Source organism: Rhinichthys klamathensis, unplaced genomic scaffold, assembly GCF_029890125.1.
Source record: "Rhinichthys klamathensis goyatoka isolate OS25496 unplaced genomic scaffold, OSU_Roscu_1.1 h1tg000019l_1, whole genome shotgun sequence".
NCBI lineage: Eukaryota > Metazoa > Chordata > Actinopteri > Cypriniformes > Leuciscidae > Rhinichthys > Rhinichthys klamathensis.
The window spans coordinates 6,275,585-6,297,296 of record NW_026606570.1 but is presented as its reverse complement, the minus strand read 5'-3'; the positions used below and the strand labels follow the sequence as shown (position 1 = coordinate 6,297,296).

The following is a 21,712-nucleotide window of genomic DNA, read 5'->3' as shown; positions in this document are numbered from 1 at the left end:
TTCACTCAAAACAACACTAGTTTTATCTAACATTGATCTACATTTTGTAGCTACTTTCAATTTTACCGCGACAGATTCGTTTTAAGTAAACAAATGATCTTCGTAACAAATGCGTCGTTAATGTATAACTATAAAAAAAGTGAAGACTACTTACATGTTTGTGCTTTTTCCCCCTCTGTCAGTCCTTATGTTGATGACTTGGAATTGTGCAGTTACAGTAGCAGGTGCAGTAAGAACTTACAGGGCACCTGGTGTTCCATTCAAACCTATGGACCGCAGTGTAATCGTCACATGACGTGTCAGATTATATATTGTGCTGTGTCTGCGCTCACATTTCCATTATTAAATAAACGATTTAATCGGCACAGCACACTAAACGTTTTAAATGAAAAAAAATAAAAAATAATAAACGAATAAATGCAATCTAAATTAGACGTTTGTCGAACCCATAGGCTTACTTTTTTATATTAAAGAAAAACAACACGCAAAACATACAACTTTATATGAACTACAATAACGAATGTCTGTCACAGACATTAAACAGTAAATTAAAGAAATTTGACAATATGTGTGGCACGTCATGTAAATATTGTGAGATATTTCAATACAATTTGCATTATAAAATCTATTTAGGTTGCATTTCACGGCATTTGCATAAAGCTTGCAGTAGCTACATCTCAACGACAGCAAATGTCTGTGTTAATATTGATTCATTAATTTGAGTTTGCAGGCCTGCTTTTGTTATTTCCGCTTTCTGGTAAATATAGTGTTTTGGCAACTGATCAGCATGTTATTCATTAAGATTGTGTCATACAAGCTCCAAGGCCACAACGTAGATACACTTATAACCAGTACAGATACTATGAAAGAGCTGAGAGATTAAGATTAAAGTATCTGAGCGGTTAAGATAAAGCAAAACTCATTATTGATGATAAGACAATTGTGGACAATTTAATTATAATGTATTTTGTTGAATTGAGATGGAATTTACATGTTTTAAAATAATCAAAAGACAATGAAAGTCATTTATGTTTAAAATATTGGGATTGTTATACATTTTTTTCTTCTAGTCAGCACAGACATTGATGCCTGAACTGTACCGATGCATCTGATGTTTCAGCAAATAAGATGAAAGTTCAGTTAATATAAACACTTGTGCATGAGCCATAGAAACATGCAGACTGGCCACCAAGGTCACTTGATCACACCACCCGTCACCAGTGAAACAGCTCTACAGGATGACCTTAGCTGAGGCCAAACCGGTTCGAATGCAAGATTTTAGATCTTTTTTTTTCCAGCACATCCTAAAATGTGTCTTCATGGTATAAACACTTTAGCCCTTATTCATGAAACATGGGCAAAAGGAAATTGCTGTGTACAGTAAAATGTTATTAACTCATGTATATGTAAATAGTCCCATTGACTTGAATGCAACGATTTTTAGTTGGTTTTTTTGTTTTTGTTTTGCAAGAAATTTGTTCTGCTTGCATATCACGAATAAAACCCATTATGCATTTTATATAGTACCTGTCCTTCTTTTCAGTACTTTGTGGCATATGTTGAGCATTTAATATCCATTGCTCAACAACAACCTTGCAAACTCACCGGAACGTTTTTATTACCCACTGCTGACAGTAAACTTTAGTAAAGTCAACCCAACCCAGCTAAATGCAGATTATTCAACAGCTCATTAACGTCAACTGTAGACTGAAATCCAGTAAAAATGTTTTAATGTAACAGTATTACATTTTTCCACTCTCTCATTATCTGACAAACATTTTTTGATAATATCCAACCGTTTTAAAAAGTTTTTAGATCAGTAATCTCCTCCAAAAAAATGCAGAAAATTACTTTTATTCTGACAGTAGGTCCATCTATCCTGGAGGCCATTTCATTTGCCGTCCTCCAAGAACATGAATGTGAAGGTGATACACAGACTGCGCCCCATTTTTTCCATCATTAATGACTGTAAATAATAATGACACATAATTAAGCAATTATTACATACATTACAGCTAATGACATGGTATTATAGTGTACTACGCTAAATGTACTGCAGATATAAAGATAATACAGATGCTAAATAAACCCATTTCAAACAAAGGCTATTTCACTCACCAACTCTGTACCCTTCATCCAGTCCTTCTTTCTTCGCTATGTTTTTGGCCACAATCAAGAGATGACCCAGGAGCTGGGTGGAAAAATATCAATATTTTAGAGGTGTATCATACTCTGTAATTACTATGCAAAAAACCTGTGACAGACCTGTGCATCATCATTGTGTGCTTCACTGATCCTGGGAATGGGAATCCTTGGAATAACCAGGAAATGAACAGGAGCCTGAGGATTTACATCTCTAAATGCTAGACACTGCAACAAAACACATTTGACATGCAAACTATTAATTTATGAACTGTTTACAAATTAATACGTACAAAAAAAAATCACAAAATGTTACCGAACAATTATATTAATCAAAGTTACTAAAGATTTGTGGTCTGTAACTTTACCTTCTCGTCTTCATAAATGATAACTGCAGGAATAGTTTTGTCAATTATTTTAGAAAATATAGTGGGTTCCGGTTTTCCGTACTTCTTGCTGGCCTCCTTTGCCAAGCGAACCTCATCACGCGTGGAAGAGCAGAAGCTCTGACACAAACAAGCAAACAAACAAACTTTTAGCAACATCATCTCTCCTAAATTAAGCTTACAGTAGACTTCGGCGCACTTCAAATTCAGAGCATACACAGACGGCACTTAAACACTGACGGAGTGTGCAAAAGATAAAATTATGCACCTTCACGGGTAAGGCACGCCGTAAATGACGTCCAAGAGGCAACACTTGCCGGGTTAGTAAAATACTACGGGCTGTCATTGCACTGTTTAAGGACAAACAGCGTCCATGTTCCATAGAAGATCAACTCTCATGTGCTGCTGCTGATAACTGGCTGATAATGATGATGATTTGTTTACATCCGGTGCTCAAGTTCTGCGGAATTCAAAATAAAGGTCGCCAAGCTACCAAGTAAAAATATTGTTTTCATTACGCAGATTTTATTTTCATCTATTTTTTTTAGATGATCAAACATTATATATTTTCGTGAGATTTGTACATTTTTATTGAATAAACACAACATTATGCACTTTGGTTTAATTGCAAATACTAAATGCATAGAAATATATAACAGAAAAAGGGCTAGAAAAGACAAAAACAACTATAACAATATATTTTTATAGTTTCTTAGTCATTAGTTATATATTACATCTACAGCTACATAATTTTATTCATAAACGTGCATTTGTGAAAATGAAACTACAGTAAATGTATTAAATACATATTTTCCACTTATACATTCCTGCATACCACAGTATAAATAAGTACAATGCTAAAATAAATGCAAGGTGGTTTTATGATAGTTATTAAAGAAAATTCAATATTATACCTTTTTAAATAATGATTTGCTGGATAGAAATTGTGTATAAAAGATTTACCCCTGGTTTCACAGAGAAGGCTTAAAATAGCCCCAGACTAAAATGCACCAGAGCTGTTTTAACCGAAAGCAACTTGCACTGACATATCTTAAAATATTTCAGAGCCATTGTTGTTTCAAGATGCACACCAGTAATGTTTTATTTTTTCTAAGGCAAGTTTATAACTGGCTGTCTGTGAAACCAGGCCTTACACATTTTATTCTCGCCTCACCCGCTCCAGCAGATGGCAGTAGAAAACTATATACAGTGACACTGAATGACAAGAATAACTCTACAGATCACGTGGGGAAAACATGGCGTCTTGCTGCAGGTTGCCCTTGCACCCTTTTCTCTCCACTACATCAGCACGCCTCGTCTGTAACAGAAATGTCCAAGTTGAAACTTCCACAGCAAAGAGTTTATATCCACCTATTCTGCCCTCTCGGACCGCGAAGAGTAAGTCAGCCAAGGGCCGCGTGGTCACTGAGTTCTTCGAGCAGCTGCGCGCGCGCCCCGTCCAGGAGAAGATCCGCGCACTCACTCGCGTTCAGCGCAAGAAGTACGTGATTTATCCACAGACATTTGCTCTCAACGCGGATAAATGGTACCAGCACTACACCAAAACCGCATATCTCAGCGGTCTGCCAGAGAAATACACCGAAATACACTCCGCGCCGGTGATTGACGAGTCTGTGTTGTCTGAGTTGCGATCTGTGGTCTGCAGCTTCATCTTACAAGAACACTGGTACTTGAAGAAAGGAAGAACTTTCATCCACAGAGAGCAAGAGCAGTTCGTCACTCCGTTTTTAAGGAACATGGTCTGTGCTCTAAAAAACCTTCCTGCCAAAGAAAACCCCGTGCTGAGTCTGTCTAGTTTAGGTGAGTTTGACCTCCATGTTTACTCTTTACTGCAACATATACAGGTGTCTCATTCAGTAATGTGAGATTTCTCTTTATATTGTTTAAAGTCACAATGGAATCAAAATTGCCGTGTTTTTATGTAATAATGCAGTGTTTATTATGAATGATTATCTGTGCACATACTTTAAGGAATGCGCCCTGTAATCTTATATTAAAAATGTTCCCCTCCCTCTTGCAACGACTTCTCTTCTCTGATGACGTGATTGCTGGCGTGAGGGCGGGGCACATGACATCACAGCAATATACCTTTTTCTTTTTAATATAGGCTAGTTTTTCTGTCAGCGCCATCTTTGAATGAAAGCTAGGCTGTGAGGGATAGACGTGCATCTCTTCAGTGGGTACTGTTATTTAATGTGTTTTGGATTGTTCTGCTGACAAAACAGTGCAAACATCTTTCCAAGAAATGTCAGTAAACACAAAACTCCAGACAACATGATCAGTGGAAAATAAGTGATCTTAGAGCTTTATATAGCTCGCAATCTGGTCTATAGCAAACCACAACAATCCAAAGATCCAGTCAAATCCAGATGGACAAAATCAAGTCCCACCCTACATTTTTTTTTTCTTGTTCGAGAAGCCATTTCACTCGGATATAAATCACAATAGGGAAGAAAAGACTTCCGTTTCATACTGGCTTAAAAGTATATCATGTTTTTTTTTGGTCATTCTGGTGTAATTTAAATTCTTATTTCTATATTTTCGTATTATTTTGTGAAGATTTTGATCCTCAAGTCAACTATTACTGGTTACGGGGAGAAAGGACTATTCCAGCAGGACACAGGAGTGGACGGATCGAGCCGATGAGATTCCAGATTGATGACAAACCTCACAGTCAGATCAGAATCCCACAACAACTACCTGAGGTAGGAAACATACTCCCATTATGATTATGATGAATATAATGTATGCGAATTTAAATGATGGCAGTGTTTAAATTGTAACTTTAACAAAGTCTGTGGTAATTGCTGTTGTCATGCAACATTTTGGAGGAATGGCATAAAGGTATGATATGTGCTTAAGAGTGATGTCATTTCCTGCAGTTTGTTCCTCTTGAGGCAGAGATCTCCGCTGAAGTTCCTGTCATCAGTTTGGCTCCTGACCGGCTCCCCTTGTTCAGGAGACAGTATGACAACAACATCTTCATAGGTTGGTCTGTTCTAGTCTTATTTTAGTATATACGTAATATTATGGTATTTGATAATATTTTCAATAAACTTTTATTTTTATATATTCAGGTTTAGTTTTTATAGTTTTGTGTTTTTAAATATTTATATTTAGCTTTAATTTATTTTTATTTCAGTTTTAGTAATTGTATACTTAAACTCATTTTATTTTAGTTAGTTGCCAAAAGTTTGTTTTCGTCTATTTATATTTTCTTTAAGCTTTCTTTCGATTAAAATGATTTTTGATCGTTTCAGTTAACATTTACAGCACTAGTCTGTTCCCAGTTTTTTTGTCTTCAGATATCCCATGATGCAATAGATAATTGTAACTCTTAATCGTAATTGGATGTTGCACATTTTATATTAATGGAAAAGCTTCCCATGTTGCTTGGTAACTGTAAAGGATTTATATTTAGTCTAATTAACTAATTACATAGTGAAAGAAGTGTTCACTGTTATCCATTAAAAACTCATTGTATTATTAGTAATTTATCTATTTATTGAGCATTGGTGTCTTATCACATTGCTGGTGTCAGTTGTAGAACACATGTAGTTAGTGAGGGGGGCTTTTGAAACACTGCTCCATGAAGCTTCGAAACCTTTGACAATCATTTGTTTCAAACCAGTGATTCAAAGCATGTATCAAACTGCCAAAGTCACGTGATTTTGAGACATCCTTACATCACTGCTTCAAAATGTTCCGCCTCTTTAGTGCGATGATTTCTGTGAACCCATGTCTATATAACTTTTACCCGATCTTTGAGCTATTTTATCATTTTTTAGACGATGAGACAATTGTTAAATAAAAGGAAGAGTTGTAGTCAAAAGTCTCTAATTGGTCTGATTAACGAAGCTCTTCATAAAACAAACAAAACAAGCCCTACGATAACACATTAAAAAGACACTTTGTATTTAATGGTATTAGATGATTTGTTAATTACGTTTAATTGACTACACCTTCTTCAATAAAACATTTGCAATTGATTTGTAAAAGGTGTTTTATGCATGTTTGCTGCATTTACACTGTTCTGACCAGCAGGGGTCACCATCGTGTGGCGTTTCAAGCTCTTCGAAACTGAATCATTTTGCAACGCAGTTGGTTCAAAGTTTCGAAAAGCTTTGTGTAAGATTGTAACTCTATTATGCCTCATTCTCAGTCTTTCTTTTTCACTCATTGAATGAATGACTGAGGCCTCCCCTAACGGTTTTTGCCTCCTATGGCCAGTGGTACATGAGAAATGAACTATTAGTTTTGAATTTAAATTAATTATGCTGAAAGTATGTGCATGTTGTTTTACTCCACAGGCGCCAAACTGGAAGATCCATGCTGCTACGGCCACACACAGTTTCACATGGTCCCGGATAGGTTTCGCAGGGACAAAATGAGCAAGAGAGGCCTCTCTGATCAAGTCGAGGTGTCTCTAAGAGCGAACGGTATTGCCAGCCTGTTTGCATGGACAGGGGCACAGGCTATGTATCAAGGTTAGTATTTAGATCTAATTTTTATTAAATAATGCCAGTAATGAATATGAGCGAGTCATTGAATCATTTATTTAAATGGATTAAAAATAATAATTCAAATTAATTATTTTTTTAAATGGACTATAGCAATTAACATTTTGTCAGAACCTCTAGTAATAACATATTTAGTTGTCCAATTAGAATCGTGATCTCTATTATAAACAAAAAAAGTATTTCTTCCTTAACTAAATATGTTTTGTTCTGCCAAGGCTTTTGGAGTGAAGAGGACGTGAGCAGGCCGTTTGTGTCTCAGGCTGTCATCACAGATGGGCAGTTCTTCTCATTTTTCTGCTATCAGCTCAATACTTTGGCTCTGAGTCCAAGGGCTGATGGCAACAATGCCAGGAAGAACTTATGCTGGGGCACAGAAAGCATGCGCTTGTATGAGAGAGTCACAGATGGAGACATAGTGGGCTGGAATGATGCAGTTCTGAGACTGATGCTGCAGTTTCTGTTGAACAAACCACAGTGAGAACGCTGAAGCATGGATATATGTTATGATTGTTCTGTGTGTGTCAATAAACAGTATATATACAGTTGTGTAGTTTTTGTCTCCATTCAAGTTTGATTTAAAAACTAGATGTTTTTAGAAGATTTTGTTTCGGATTCAAGTCACCTTTATTTAGTGCTTTATACAATACAGATTATTTCAAAACAGCTTTACAGTGATAACAGGAAAATAACGATTCAATGATGCAAGCAGAGTTCAACTCTGCTGTAAAGCAGCTCTAAAAAGACAATAGCGAACCGATATTAATCAGTTCAGTGTTGTACATAAAATATGAAATCTATAAAGCAGCTCTGCAGAAAGAAGTGATGTCATCATCCAGGGCAGTGTTTCCCAAAAGCATCGTAAGCTTAATTTGATTGTAGAACAAATGCCACCAATGGTCTCTACAATCAACTTTGGGAAACGCAGCCCTGCTCAGTTCAGTTCTCATCTGATAGTGTCTGCATTCAAATCAGTAATATTGCTGAATATTAAGTGTTCCTGAAACAAGCCACCTTCATGGTGTTCCAAAACCCATAAGACTTTTATTTTTGAAAGGCAATTAAGATGTTTTTAATATTTGCTCTTCATTTACGTCCGTCCATTGAAAGCCCGCACAACCAAAACTTTCACAAAGTGCAAAAAGGCATCATATAAGTTATCCAGTCTTCTGAAGAGACACAATCACTTTACATGATGAACAAACCCTATTGGTCCTCGCTTGTCAAACAAGCACAGCTGAGCTTCCATTGACTTTTATGCATGTGCGGTGATAAATGTTATTTGAATGAAAGCCTAAAGTATGTTCATCATATAAAGTGATCTAACCCTTAAATAAAGCCTTCGGGAATCAGCTTCATCATTAGTTGACCTTTCTTATTAAACTGATGTCCAAAATAGGTCATATGAACCCTGAAACTTTTACAATAGCACTATGTTGAAGTATGAAAACATGCTGTTTTAAAACATTTAATATTAGGAATGTAAATATATATGATATAGGATATTGCCTTGGCCAACAAAAAACCTTATTGCTTATGTGATTCAAACCACAAGAATTAAAAAGCAGAATAAAAATGTTTTATATAATCACACGCTGCTCTTTCATCTGATTTAATGAAAATCTTAGTGCTCCGGTTTTCTTTGTCTTGCCGTGTTGTTCTCAAATCCATTGCTGTCATCATGAGTGCTAGAACAGAAATCAGCACCATCACTAACAATGTCTGAAAAAACTCGGAACAAGTCTACCTATTTTACCATCAGGCTTCAGTGAACTGATCTGAAAATGCACTTACAGTTTTCTGGTTTGTTCAGAGTAGACATCATTCTCTGCAAAAGGAAAATTTGCAGAGAATTTACATTTGTGACAGCTCCATATAAATATGAACGACGATCTTCCTATTAATCATTGAAGTATTACTGTACCTCCTCCAGATGAGTCGTTCTGTTGTGGCTTGTTGCATTTTTCCCAAAGCAAAATCAGTGTGACCAGGACAACGACTTCAACCACTATGGCTATGAAGGGTTTGAGAGGCTCAGTGTACGACATGACCTTCAGCTCCACATACGACTCGCTGGGTTTGATGTCAAACTCAGCACTGCAGATGTACTTTCCAGAATCTTCCTCAGTCAGATTCAGTACAGTCAGTTTTGTTATAGTTCCATTATTAAGGATCTTGTAGTTCAGAGGGTTTGCAGTGACATTGATGAACACCTGTGAAGAGAAAAATATTGATATGAACAGTGTTATTGTTAACTAGAACTTAAACCACAACTAAAAATCATTTTCACTAACTGAAATAAAGATGAAATATCAAATATAAATATTAGATGAAAAAAAATGCTGCCTTGGTAAACCTATCAAATAAGGTCCAATAAATATAGTCAATTTTAAAATGTAATAATTTTTTTTAATTAAATGTAAATTTGTATTAATCTCAATTAAAACGAATGTGAACTGAATTTAATAAATGCTTTAGAAGCATGTTTCATTGTTAATGCATGTTTGCTTGATGTAGTGAACTAATGTTAACAAATTAAACCTTGTCTTGTTGTAATGCGTTACCAAAACTAACTAAAAATTAAATAAAGATTTTATTTTATTTTATTTTACGGTCATGTTCCCCATGTACATACGATGCACTAATCAATTACAATAACTGTGTTATAACTAGGTACTAACCAATGGTACTAACCCTAAACCTACTCCTAAACCTACCTTATATTATCAGTACTTTCTTGGGTAACTATGTACTGTAAAATAGTGAATCCATAAAAATAGAAAAACTAATAAAAAACATTTCCCCAAAAAATGACTAAATTCCTAAAACTAAGAAAAAAGAAAATTATAAACATAAAAGCTAATTCAAAATATGAATAGATACTAATAGTATATAAAATAAGACTGTATATGAATAAGCCTTTTATTGTGTGGTAATAATCAATCCCACATTCCCCATTTCTGATTCACCTTTTCAGTGTTGTTTGCCTTGTACCAGTTCCATGTGTTTGGTGTGTGTTTGAGTTTACACTCGAGTACAACTGAATCTCCAATGTAGCTCACAATCGGCTTGTCTCTTTTGTCTTTCATTACCGGAACTTGAGGAAAAGCACAATACATCAGTTTAACCGGCAAAATCTCGAACAATGGTAAATATGAAAACCATTCCAAGATGTGCATAAAAGGATAAACATACCATTTAAAACAAATGTTACTTGTGCCTCATTTTCTCTGAAGATGCATGAATAATTCCCCAGGTCTCTGGTCTGTATACTGAAACTATGAAGGAAGGTTAAACAACAGCAGTCAAAGTCATTGTTTAGTACTGAATTTCTTGTTTACTTCTGCATTATTTCGACATTTAATAGAAATGACATATAATCATTTTGTGTAAATAGACATCCACTTACGTCCTTTTAAGAATATACTGTTCATTGTTTCTATTTACAGTTTCTTCAGAGTTTTCAATTTCTTGTCCATCTTTAGTCCAATAGCCAGTAATGTACAGGGGGTTATTTGGTAAATCAGTTAAGTTACATAAAAGCTCTATATATTGGGGTGTCAGGATTGTAAGCTCTTCAATAATGACTTGACTTTGACCTGTATGCCAAAACATTTGTAGCCGGATCAGCAAAACAAACCTCTTCTTTGCAATTACTGTATGTAAAGTAAATTCAGCGATTTATGATGACTAAATTAGTTTTTTTTAAAATCATTTGTACACTTTTAAATACATCCGTTGATGTCAAATGCACGCTTGTGTTGGCTAATAAGATATGACAGGGAAACCGTACCTTTAAATACAGCTTTTTTGGTTGTAATTACAGGATCAGACTCTGGGGAAGAGGTCGTCTCTGAAAAAAAAAAGAAAAGAAAAAAAAAGACAACGTGACATATTCAAATGTCAAATGTTCCATTGAATTTACACTAACTCACTTCTAGAGAGATAGGCCTAGTCAAGGTTAAATTAGATTTGCATTACTATAATAAGCCTCAGCTTATTGAATAATAAACAGATTCAGGAATAGTGCAATTACTTTAACATCCCCTAGAAACACTGGAATAACAGTCTAGAGGACTTCGGTTCAGTCTAACTGATAGCAAGGTCATCATGTCAAAGCTTGAAAATAACATAACACTGCCCTAATGTTACACTAGACTAACAAGCAGACGTGCCAAACCTGTGTTCATCCCATCACAGTAGAGAAGAAGTAAGATGAGAAGCATGACATTAGCCATGGAGAATAGCGTTCCTTCCCTGCAGCTCTGCTGTGTGCGAGGCATCTTTACTGGTGCGTCTTCTTTTCGGAAGCAGGTCCCCAGGGACAACAACCCCCCCTCCCTTCACCCATCCTTACTGCTGCCATGGTGACTTGGCAAGACTGGTGTATGCTTGCAGCTTCCTGCTTTAAATTAGTCATGAGTGTCAGGAGGTGGCCACAGCACTGCCTGATCAGATGATAGGAGAGCCTGTAACATCACCCTCTGTTGAGATGGAGCAGAGACTGTGAACTGCTGGCACATTTCAATGTTTAAAGAAAATACAAAACAACTGGCACACTGCTATTCATTTACTTGAAACGTTTCGACCACAGGGTCTTCGTCAGGCAAACAACAAAATATACAACTATACAACTTATCAGCATAATGAATTATCCCACCTGACCTAATCAATCAATGAATTACCCATCCAGTGGACCAATGAAAATAGAGGGGAGGGGGGAAATGTATAGGCTGACGTGTGTGATAAAAATGTGTGATAGCATTAGTTCTCTTACGAGAGGTTCTCTCGTATTGCGTAAGCTAGCTTACGCTGTGGGAAAGATTCATCTTTGCTGAGAGTTTGAAGCCAAAAAATTATTTCATAATTTGTATCCATTGACAACGCAGTTCCTCTGCGGCAGACCTAGAGCAGGCTAGCAAGCAGCTCATTGGTTCGCTCAGAGAGAACTGCTTAAGCCTATGGGAGAGCGGGGCTGAACCCGCTTCCAATGAGAGGCGCCCGCGCGCTCATTGCGTCATGGCCCGCCAGAATGGGCGTGGCTATGGTGTATATAACAGTCTCTCCCAGGCTTATATGTTGATTCATTTCATCTTCAGCAAGCTGCACGCTTCTGCTGTCCTGAGAAAAGCCGTCGCCGTCGAGAAGGCATCACTCTAGCGAGCTCCCGGACCCTGAAGAAGCCGGCCGTCTTCGCCACCTTCAGCCGCCCTGCAAGCTAGCGCAATCCGACGACTGTATCCTTCTCTTTTCTCTATATATCTAAAAGAGCCGAGCGTCTTTTTAAAGATGTCTCGTTTTTCCTGCGGCTCTTGCCGCGCTCCTCTCGAGGACGGAGACCGCCATGTCATCTGCGCTCTCTGCCTGGGACTCGAGCACGCAGAACTCGCCCTCGCGGATGGAGGATGCGACTTCTGTGAGAGCCTGCCGTTGTCGTCCCTGCGGGCACGACTTCTGGCAGCAAAATCCGCTCCCGCGCCGCCTCCCTCTTCGCCGCGTAAGAAGAAACGCCGCTCCCAGAGGCCGCCGGAGCCCCCTGCGGAACCATGCGGGCCGCCGCCGCCGCTTCCCGCTTCCCGCTCTCCCTCCCCGCCCCTGCCGGACATACAGTTGCCGCCGAGTGGCCGCTCTGTCGCTTCCGATGACGCCGCGGAGGAGAAGGATTCCTGTTCACTGCTCGCGTCAGACAGTGAAGAATGGTCATCTCTCGGATCCACGAGAGAGTCGGCGGGGATCCGCGCCGGGATAGAGGAGGAACTAATGCGCCTCCTCTCACAGGCCGTCGAACGCCTCGGTCTCGAGTGGTCTCCTCCACCCGAGCAGGCCCCGAACCGGATGGACGGCAGCTTTTTTCATCGGCGCTCGACCCCCGCGTGCAACCAGGCCGCCCCATTCCTGCCTGAACTTCACACAGAGCTGACGAAGTCCTGGAATGCCCCGCTCTCGGCTAGAAACCGCTCCGATATATCCGCCTCGCTGCGCTCGGTGGACGGAGCCGCCGAAAAAGGTTACTCAGCCATGCCGCCCGTTGAGGACTTGGTCGCCGCACACCTCTGCCCGCCCTCTGCTAGATGGCGCTCTTCCCCCACGCTTCCTTCGAAAGCTTGCAGAGCGACCTCGAGCTTTCATGCTCGCGCCTACGCCGCCGCCGGTCAGGCCGCCGCAGCGCTACATTCTATGTCTGTCCTCCAAGTGTTACAGAGCGATATTCTCCGTGAGTGGGCCGAAAGCGGTAGAAACCCCTCCCCCGCTGTCACGGATCTGAGAAGTGCTACGGACCTCGCCCTTCGCGCCACTAAAGCCGCCGCACAAGCTCTGGGGAGATGCATGGCCAGCCTTTGTGTAGCCGAGAGACACTTATGGCTCACGCTCGCCGACATGGGAGATTCTGAGCGCGCCGCGTTTCTTAACGCGCCCCTCTCCCCGACGGGCCTTTTTGGATCTGCTGTCACGGGAATCGTCGATCGCTTTTCCGAGGTCCAGAAAGCTACTCAGGCCATGAATTTGTTTCTGCCCCGCCGCGCTAGCTCTTCCGCGGGCCGCTCTCGCGAGCCTCCTGCCAGAGCTCCACCACAGCGCCCCCCTCCGCAGACTCAAACAGCCCAGCGCAGACAGGGCGGCCGCCCTCGCTCTCGCTCTGACAGCCGCCGCAGACCGCCGCCCCCACGGGGCCTGCGACCCAAGATCACGCTGAAGCCTGATCATCAGAAGTCTGCCTAGCAAAGTTAAGAAAACGACGGTGCTCTCCCGCTGCGGCCGGACCGCCGTCAAAGCTTCGCCCTCTGCCAGTCCCCGTTGTTTCGCCGACTGCTGTAGTGTTGACCGCCACAAACAAGCCGGTGTCCCAGCCCGCTTGCGAGCGACAAAAAGCCGTTTTTACGGCTACCCAGAGAAATCTCAAAAAGAGAAAATTTGCCAGTTGTGTAGAAAATGTGCCCACAATCATGTGCTCACCCATACACACAAGCATAACATATCCCGTGTCTCTCTCAGAGCCCCATCACATGAAACGGGCACAGCCCGCTCTAATATCAGAGAACATAAACACGCCCACGAGCTCGTGCGCGTGTCCCCTCTCTGCTCGCTCTGTTTCTCGGCCCATAGACTCCTCTCTGAGTGCAAATCCCGTTGCCACACACATTCAAAGCGCGCCCACACACTGTGTCCAGCCCGCTATGTGCAGCAATCAGGGCGATATAGCCATTCGGCCACTAGCCGCATGCTCCAAAGCGTGGGAAGCCATTCCAGGCATTTCCCCGTGGGTGCTAAGCATTATAAAGAACGGCTATCTGCTACAGTTTCGCCGCCGCCCGCCTCGTGCGCGCGCGGCTCGAATCTACTGTCAGCCCGCTGGCCGCCGGCACGCTCCGCTCAGAAATTGCGACGCTGTTGCAGAAGGGCGCCATAGAGAGAGTCCCACCATCTATGACCGAGTCGGGGTTTTACGGCCGTTATTTTCTGGTTCCCAAGAAAGACGGCGGCCTCAGACCGATTTTAGATCTCAGGTCTTTGAACAAAGTGCTCATGAAGAGACCGTTCAAGATGCTCACTACCAGGAAACTCCTCGCGCAGGTGTGCCAGGGGGACTGGTTCATCTCTCTAGACCTGAAAGACGCCTATTTTCAGATCCAGATAAATCCCCGTCACAGGCCATTCTTACGTTTCGCCTTCGAGGGTCATGTTTATCAATACGCCGTTCTCCCGTTCGGCTTATCCCTGGCGCCCCGTACATTCACGAAGTGCATGGATACGGCGCTCGCCCCCCTGCGGAGCCAGGGGCTGCGCATATTGAATTATCTGGACGACTGGCTGATTTTGGCCCAATCACAGACGGAGCTTCTGTCGCACCGCGCAGTTCTCCTCGACCATCTGAAAACGCTGGGCCTCTCTGTCAACTGGACAAAGAGCTCCCTTCAACCCAGTCAATCGATTTCCTTTCTAGGAATAGATTTGAACTCGGTCACGATGACGGCTCGCCTGTCTACACAGCGCGCGCGCAGTGTACAGCGACTGGCCGCCTCGTTTCAGATGGGCACCCGCACACCTCTGAAAACTTTTCAAAGGATGCTGGGTTACATGGCCTCAGCCTCCGCTGTGCTTCAGCTGGGCCTTCTGCACATGCGTCCGCTTCAGCTTTGGTTAAACAGCCGTGTACCCCACCGCGCGTGGAACACGGGCCGCCAGCTGATCAGAGTTACGCAGACATGTCTCACGGCGCTGCAGCCATGGACAGTAGCAGAATGGTTTCGACAGGGCGTCACGATGGGGACCTTTTCCCGCCGAAAAGTCATCTCGACAGATGCATCCAACACGGGTTGGGGTGCAGTCTGCGAGGGCTCACCGGCCTTCGGCCATTGGTCGACACAGGAAAGCCCCTTACACATAAACTGTCTGGAAATGCTTGCGGTCGAGAACGCGCTTTCGCGCTTCCTCCCGCTCATTCGAGGACACCACGTCCTGATCCGTTCGGACAACATGGCTGTGGTCTCCTATCTCAACCGTCAGGGCGGTGTCAGGTCCAGGAATCTCTTCCTACTGACACACCGCATTTTAGTTTGGTCTCAGAGGCGCCTGCTCTCGCTCAGAGCGACGCATGTGCCGGGCCATCTGAACGACGGTCCAGACATACTGTCCAGGAACCTCATCTCCTCAGGAGAATGGTCCCTGAACACACAAACGGTCCAAATACTGTGGCGGCTATTCGGCAGAGCAGAGGTGGACCTCTTCGCGTCAGAAGAGAACGCTCACTGCCCAATATTTTTCTCAAGGAGCGAGGACGCGCTAGCCCAGGAATGGCCTCGCCGCCCGCTCTATGCATTCCCTCCGATCGCTCTGCTACCACAGGTAATTCAGAGGATCAGGGACACACGCCACTCGGTGCTCCTCATAGCCCCGCGTTGGGAGAGTCAGAATTGGGTTCCGGAGCTCACTCAGCTGTCACAGACAGCCCCGTGGCCCATCCCAGTCAGAGCAGATCTCCTCTCTCAAGCTCGCGGCATGATCTGGCACCCCCATCCACGGCGCTGGGCGCTACATGCATGGGTGATCAACGACTATTCGTCGATTTGCCAGAAGGAGTAAGAAACACTATCATACAGGCTAGAGCACCTTCCACGAGAAGGCTCTATGCGTCTAAATGGTCTGTGTTCTCAAAATGGTGCACCGACAAACATCTGGACCCACGGTCATGCGAGGTGCCGTCTTTGCTTGTTTTCCTTCAAGAGATGCTGGACAAGGGCAGGTCCCCCTCCACTCTCAAGGTTTACGTGGCAGCCGTCGCGGCGTTCTCTGAACCCCGACGCGCTCAGTTCCTGGGCAAAGACGAGTTAGTCATCCGCTTCCTCAGGGGAGCTAAGAGGATGAACCCTCCGCGCCCCCCTTCGGTTCCTATCTGGGATCTTTCTATAGTTCTCGAAGCTATGAAAGCACCCCCGTTCGAACCGCTCGAGTCTGTGGACCTAAAATACCTCTCGCTCAAAACCGTTTTTCTGACGGCTCTGTCCTCAGTAAAACGCGTGGGGGATCTTCACGCGCTCTCATCCAGCGCCGCGTGTCTTGAGTTTGGACCGAATGATTCTGTTGTCATTCTCAAACCTAGACATGGCTATGTCCCGAAGGCGATTGGTACCCCGTTCAGGGCTCAGATTATTTCCCTATCGGCTCTGCCTTCATCCGATAGTGAGCGCGACGCCAATCTCCTCTGCCCGGTGCGGGCTCTGAGATTGTACACTACGCGCGCTGCCGCGTTCAGACGCGCTGAGCAGCTTTTCGTGTCGTTTGGGGGGCGCACCAAAGGCCTGGCCGCCTCTAAACAGACACTGTCTAGATGGATAGTAGACGCTATCGCCTCTGCTTACGCATCTAAATGCCTGCCCTGCCCTCTGGGCATCAGGGCGCACTCCACTAGAGGCATGGCCTCATCGTGGGCATGGTCCTGTGGAATTTCCATTCATGACATTTGTGTGGCCGCGGGATGGGCCTCCCCGTCCATTTTTGTCAGATTTTACAACTTGGAAGTTCCCGCCTTGCAGGCAAAATTACTAGCTGTCTAACGACCAGCTCCCTAAGAAGCTGCATTACTGGGAGTCCCTCACACAACCGGTTCGCCCCTTGTGCTCTCCTTAAATGCTTATACACTTCATGTGCCCGCTCTGCCGGCCTCATACATGCTTATGTATACACTTCATGTGCCCGCTCTGCCGGCCTCATAATACATTCACTCCACGTTAAAAATCCCCCGGTATCACCCTGGGATTCATGAGTGGATTCATAGCGCGCACGGCGTTGACCAGGTGTTCCTTACGCAATACGAGAGAACCTCTCGTAAGAAAACGAATCGGTTACCTAACGTAACCTCGGTTCTCTCTAGAAGAGGGAACGAGTATTGCGTTCCCGGCCGTGCTTGCGCTACTAGCGTTTCGCTTCACGCTGAAATAAATCAACATATAAGCCTGGGAGAGACTGTTATATACACCATAGCCACGCCCATTCTGGCGGGCCGTGACGCAATGAGCACGCGGGCGCCTCTCGGAAGCGGGTTCAGCCCCGCTCTCCCATAGGCTTAAGTAGTTCTCTCTGAGCGAACCAATGAGCTGCTAGCTAGCCTGCTCTAGGTCTGCCGCAGAGGAACTGCGTTGTCAATGGATACAAATTATGAAATAATTTTTTGGCTTCAAACTCTCAGCAAAGATGAATCTTTCCCGCAGCGTAAGCTAGCTTACGCAATACTCGTTCCCTCTTCTAGAGAGAACCGAGGTTACGTTAGGTAACCGATTCGATTCAAGGTAGTTTTTGGTTACGGAGTACGATTTTCAAACATATGTCAAGAAAAAGGATAAATGAATTTATTTATCTTTAAATACTTTTTAAATTTTATAACATTTTTATAAAATTTTATGAAATTTTATAAATTTTTATAATAAAAAAATTATAATTTTTTAAAATAAATTTTTTAAATTATAAAAGGATACATTTTTCTCTCTTGTAGTCACTGAACACCTTACCTTGAGGTAGGATGATATAAGTGTTGATTTCTAATGAAAGCTACCATGGATCGGATGCTATCACACATTTTCCAACACTAGAGATGTGTACCTTCATGGAAATCAAAAAGAAATTTAATCCCTCAAAATGGTACGGGTAGCCCAAATTTGGGGTCCCGTCTCATGGCCTAACAGTCAAATGGAATGCAAAAACTTTAAAGTTCAATATCTCAAAACTGCTCAGAACGCAGATAGAACCTTATAATTCCAAGGGGACGATATTCTGAATTTACATTTTGAATGGATCTGGGTTGTAACAAAACATGTTTATAAGTATATGAAATCCATACTTACAGTGATGTAATTCAAATAACGTAGAGCTTAATTATTAGGCATATATGTAGAAACGAACCTAATTACTAGAACTTTGCATGACTGTAATCACACTTGCAGGATTTACGGTATTAGATCAGATTTTTTTCTGAGATATAAATTGTCATAATAATATAAATGTATTATTGCTGTTGTTATATTTATTATTCATATTTATCAATAATTAATGATTGCAAAGGCAACTGTAATTATTATAACAAGCAAACAAACAAATAATTTCGTGAAAGTGTCCCACACAAATAATCAAATTTTCTTATTCTTATATTTATTTTATTTTATTTTTTAATGATTGCAGATGCAACTGTAATTATCATTAGCATTCATCGTAAATAAATACATACATACATACATACAAACATAAATAAATCCATATAAATCCAATAAATTTGTGCACTGCAAGGCCTTAAAGTTGCAAATATTGAGCAAATGATTAATTAATCTAATTTCTGGCAATGGAAATAGAGACCTCAGACGAGCTGATGGAATTTGGCAGAATATTGTTACTCTTTTTTTGGCCTGGGTCATTGTCAGGAATCAGGATGTTCTTGGTGATGCAACTTGTCTGCAGGGCTCTTGCCCAGAAAAGCCTCTCATTGGATTTACTCTGATAGACCAATCCTGGAGCTAGAATGAAGCTTGATTCAGAGAAGAAGAAAAAAAAGGAAAGGAGAAGTGCATCTTTCTTTTCCAAAGAACATCAGTTCACATTCATTGTGACCAGCCAGGTGAAGAAGCAGGAACAACTAGCAAAATGTCTCATGATGGAATGTCCAGGGAGGAATATGACGAGTATCAGAAGCAGGTGGTGGAGGAAAAGTAAGTTTGAATCTCTTTTAAAGAACATTGGGTTAGAAATAAAACTCTTACTGCATTTGTGACAGGTTTATAAACTCATTGACCCTTCCAAACACATCTTTAAAAAAACGTTTAGCGTGAAATATGATACTCAAGAGTTACTGAGCATTACATTGGTTGAGCTGTGAAAGAAACTACATGGTAAATGTATGATATGATGCTCTGTTTTTGCAGTTCGTGAATGCAACTGGTGTCTTTGCTGTTCTTTTATATTCCTGTTCTCTGTTTGTCCCCCATCAATCAAGGATGGAGAGAGATGCAGAATATTCTACAAGAAAAGCAGAAAGGGCTTGTTTGAGGACTTGTTTAAGAGACAAATATCGAATTCCAAAGGTGAGAGTCCCATGCAGACGCAGATAATCCAGGAATCCTTCTCAATGATGCTTAAGGCAGAACACTATACATATACAAAACTTATAGTTGTATTCCTATCTATATTAAATGTATAAAACGTTTTATTCCTAAAAAGATGGTGAATGTTCAAAAGACATATCCAAAATCCTCTTTGTAAAAACCTTCGACTCTAATGTTCGGATTTCTGTTCTGGAAATGTATACAAATTAGTGCATATTTAATTAGACAATCCCACATTTGCATATTTAAAAATATAATTTAAGAAAATTTGTAATGTAAAAAAAAAAAGTAATAAATCAACTGAGGACGTGTGTTGATATCTGTTAGTAATTTGTTTTTTAATCCTATTCACCTGAGATGTCTTGCCTTAATTGAGTTATTCCTGTCCCTGACTGACTGTAAGCAGCACATTAATAGCATCAGTTTGAAAAGATGGTTAAACTATTACGTGTGTGAAAGCTTCCATTGCAGATTGTGGCAGGAGATTAAGTCATAAAATAGTAAGACTAAAATAGTCACTTTGGATGAATAAGGCTTAACCACCCGCAGTGATTCTCTAAACTGAGCTTTAAAAGCAATGCTGTATAGGGTGATTCTATAGTAGTTTCCAAGCTGATCTCACAGGAAAACGTTACTTGTACGAGGTGGCAATTTGATGTGAATGAACAGTCATTATGAAAGGCCAACCCTAACCCTGCCCCTAAACCTACCCACCAATTTGCCAAAAGCGTAAAATAATTACGAATTGCTGTGAGATGATTGGCTACCTCATATACCCATGGTTTTTCAAGACAGACGCCCCAATGGGTATTAAATGACCATTATTATTTTGAGAGACAATGTTATCATGCTTACACTTTATTTCAAGGTGTCAGTATTACAGTGTAATTATACATTTAAGTACTGAGTAATAATAATTTACAACATGCACTTACTAAAGGTTAGGATGAGGGTTTGGTTTAGGGTTAATTGCATGTAATTATGCATAATTTTTAGTTATTACTATAGTGACTACATGTAACAATGACACTGTAAAATAAAGTGTTACCGTTATCATTATTGTAACGCATTCTCATCCTAGGGTGACATATTTTCACATTTCGCCTACATCCAACGGACATGGCACCCTTTAGCGTCAATATGAGACGCAGATAGATATGGGCCAGAAGGCGCCTCCTAGCGGTCTAACCCTAACCCTTTAGGTCTGGGGTAGGGTTAAGGTTAGACCGCTAGGAGGCGCCTTCTGGCCCATATCTTTCTGCGTCTCATATTGACGCTAACGGGTGCCATGTGCGTTGGATGTAGACGAAATGTCAGTCAAAAGCGTCAGTATATGACGCCTTGGGATGAGAACGGGCTGATTATTGAAGTATAGCTAAAAAGCGTAATGTCACCACCTATGTGTTCGGAGTACATTATCCTTTTCAATTTAGGATTGATTGACATGCTTGCTGATGTTTTTTTTCCCAGAGCGAACAGGACGAGATTATGATTCAGCAGGCCGGAGATGACATTGACGTGCCAGAAGAACTGATCAAGATGGTGGATGGAGAGGCGCCGCCGGAGGAGGAAAAGGAATCCATCATGGGTCAAATGCAGAACCTTCAGAACATGGATATGGAGCAGATCAAAGAAAAGGCTCAGGCCACGTTTGTGGAGATGAAATCCAAGGCTGAGGAGAAGTGCACTGTTATGTAACGTGTAGAAGAAGTTAAAGTTATCTAATCTTAACACTCATTTACTTATACAGTGAAACTATTAATAGTTTCAATAACCTGATGTTCATCACTCTTTAAGAGATCAATGTCCTTGTTCTGAAATTAATTCATTCTTAGTTCTTTCATTTGTCCTTTTTTTCTTCATTTCATCTTTTTTCTTTGTTTTTCTTTTGTTCCTTGTTTTTCTTTTTTTAACCAAACTGTGATCACTGAGTCGTCTTAAATTGCAAAGTAAATGTTATGACTTATGACCAATATCAACATGGTAAAAGATAATCATGATATTTGATTCATGCACTTTTTATTTCAAAATAAAGGTTATTTTTCTAAACATCTGTTTAAAA

At 41.4% G+C, this 21,712-nt stretch overlaps 4 protein-coding genes across 4 annotated transcripts; 2 read left to right on the top strand and 2 right to left on the bottom strand.

The window, feature by feature from the left end:
• Window positions 1–1,713: 1,713 nt before the first annotated feature.
• Window positions 1,714–2,933, bottom strand: hint2 (histidine triad nucleotide binding protein 2). Its single transcript, XM_056238374.1, has 5 exons — window positions 2,797–2,933; window positions 2,511–2,648; window positions 2,266–2,370; window positions 2,119–2,191; window positions 1,714–1,966 (listed from the first exon to the last, which is right to left on the bottom strand). The coding sequence occupies exons 1-5, from the start codon at window positions 2,908–2,910 to the stop codon at window positions 1,875–1,877; spliced, it is 522 nt and encodes a 173-aa protein (XP_056094349.1). The 5' UTR covers window positions 2,911–2,933; the 3' UTR covers window positions 1,714–1,874.
• An 818-nt stretch (window positions 2,934–3,751) lies between these two features.
• On the top strand, window positions 3,752–7,611 carry mrps30 (mitochondrial ribosomal protein S30). The gene is made up of 5 exons (XM_056237360.1): window positions 3,752–4,349; window positions 5,109–5,254; window positions 5,432–5,537; window positions 6,860–7,036; window positions 7,285–7,611. The coding sequence occupies exons 1-5, from the start codon at window positions 3,785–3,787 to the stop codon at window positions 7,545–7,547; spliced, it is 1,257 nt and encodes a 418-aa protein (XP_056093335.1). The 5' UTR covers window positions 3,752–3,784; the 3' UTR covers window positions 7,548–7,611.
• A 540-nt stretch (window positions 7,612–8,151) lies between these two features.
• Window positions 8,152–11,616, bottom strand: emb (embigin). The gene is made up of 8 exons (XM_056238362.1): window positions 11,247–11,616; window positions 10,860–10,919; window positions 10,476–10,665; window positions 10,262–10,344; window positions 10,036–10,163; window positions 8,991–9,279; window positions 8,861–8,894; window positions 8,152–8,754 (listed from the first exon to the last, which is right to left on the bottom strand). Exons 1-8 carry the CDS (start codon window positions 11,347–11,349, stop codon window positions 8,691–8,693), a joined length of 951 nt encoding a protein of 316 aa, XP_056094337.1. The 5' UTR covers window positions 11,350–11,616; the 3' UTR covers window positions 8,152–8,690.
• A 7,250-nt stretch (window positions 11,617–18,866) lies between these two features.
• On the top strand, window positions 18,867–21,429 carry cplx4b (complexin 4b). Its single transcript, XM_056238351.1, has 3 exons — window positions 18,867–19,257; window positions 19,542–19,629; window positions 21,121–21,429. The coding sequence occupies exons 1-3, from the start codon at window positions 19,193–19,195 to the stop codon at window positions 21,346–21,348; spliced, it is 381 nt and encodes a 126-aa protein (XP_056094326.1). The 5' UTR covers window positions 18,867–19,192; the 3' UTR covers window positions 21,349–21,429.
• The last annotated feature ends 283 nt before the right edge of the window (window positions 21,430–21,712 follow it).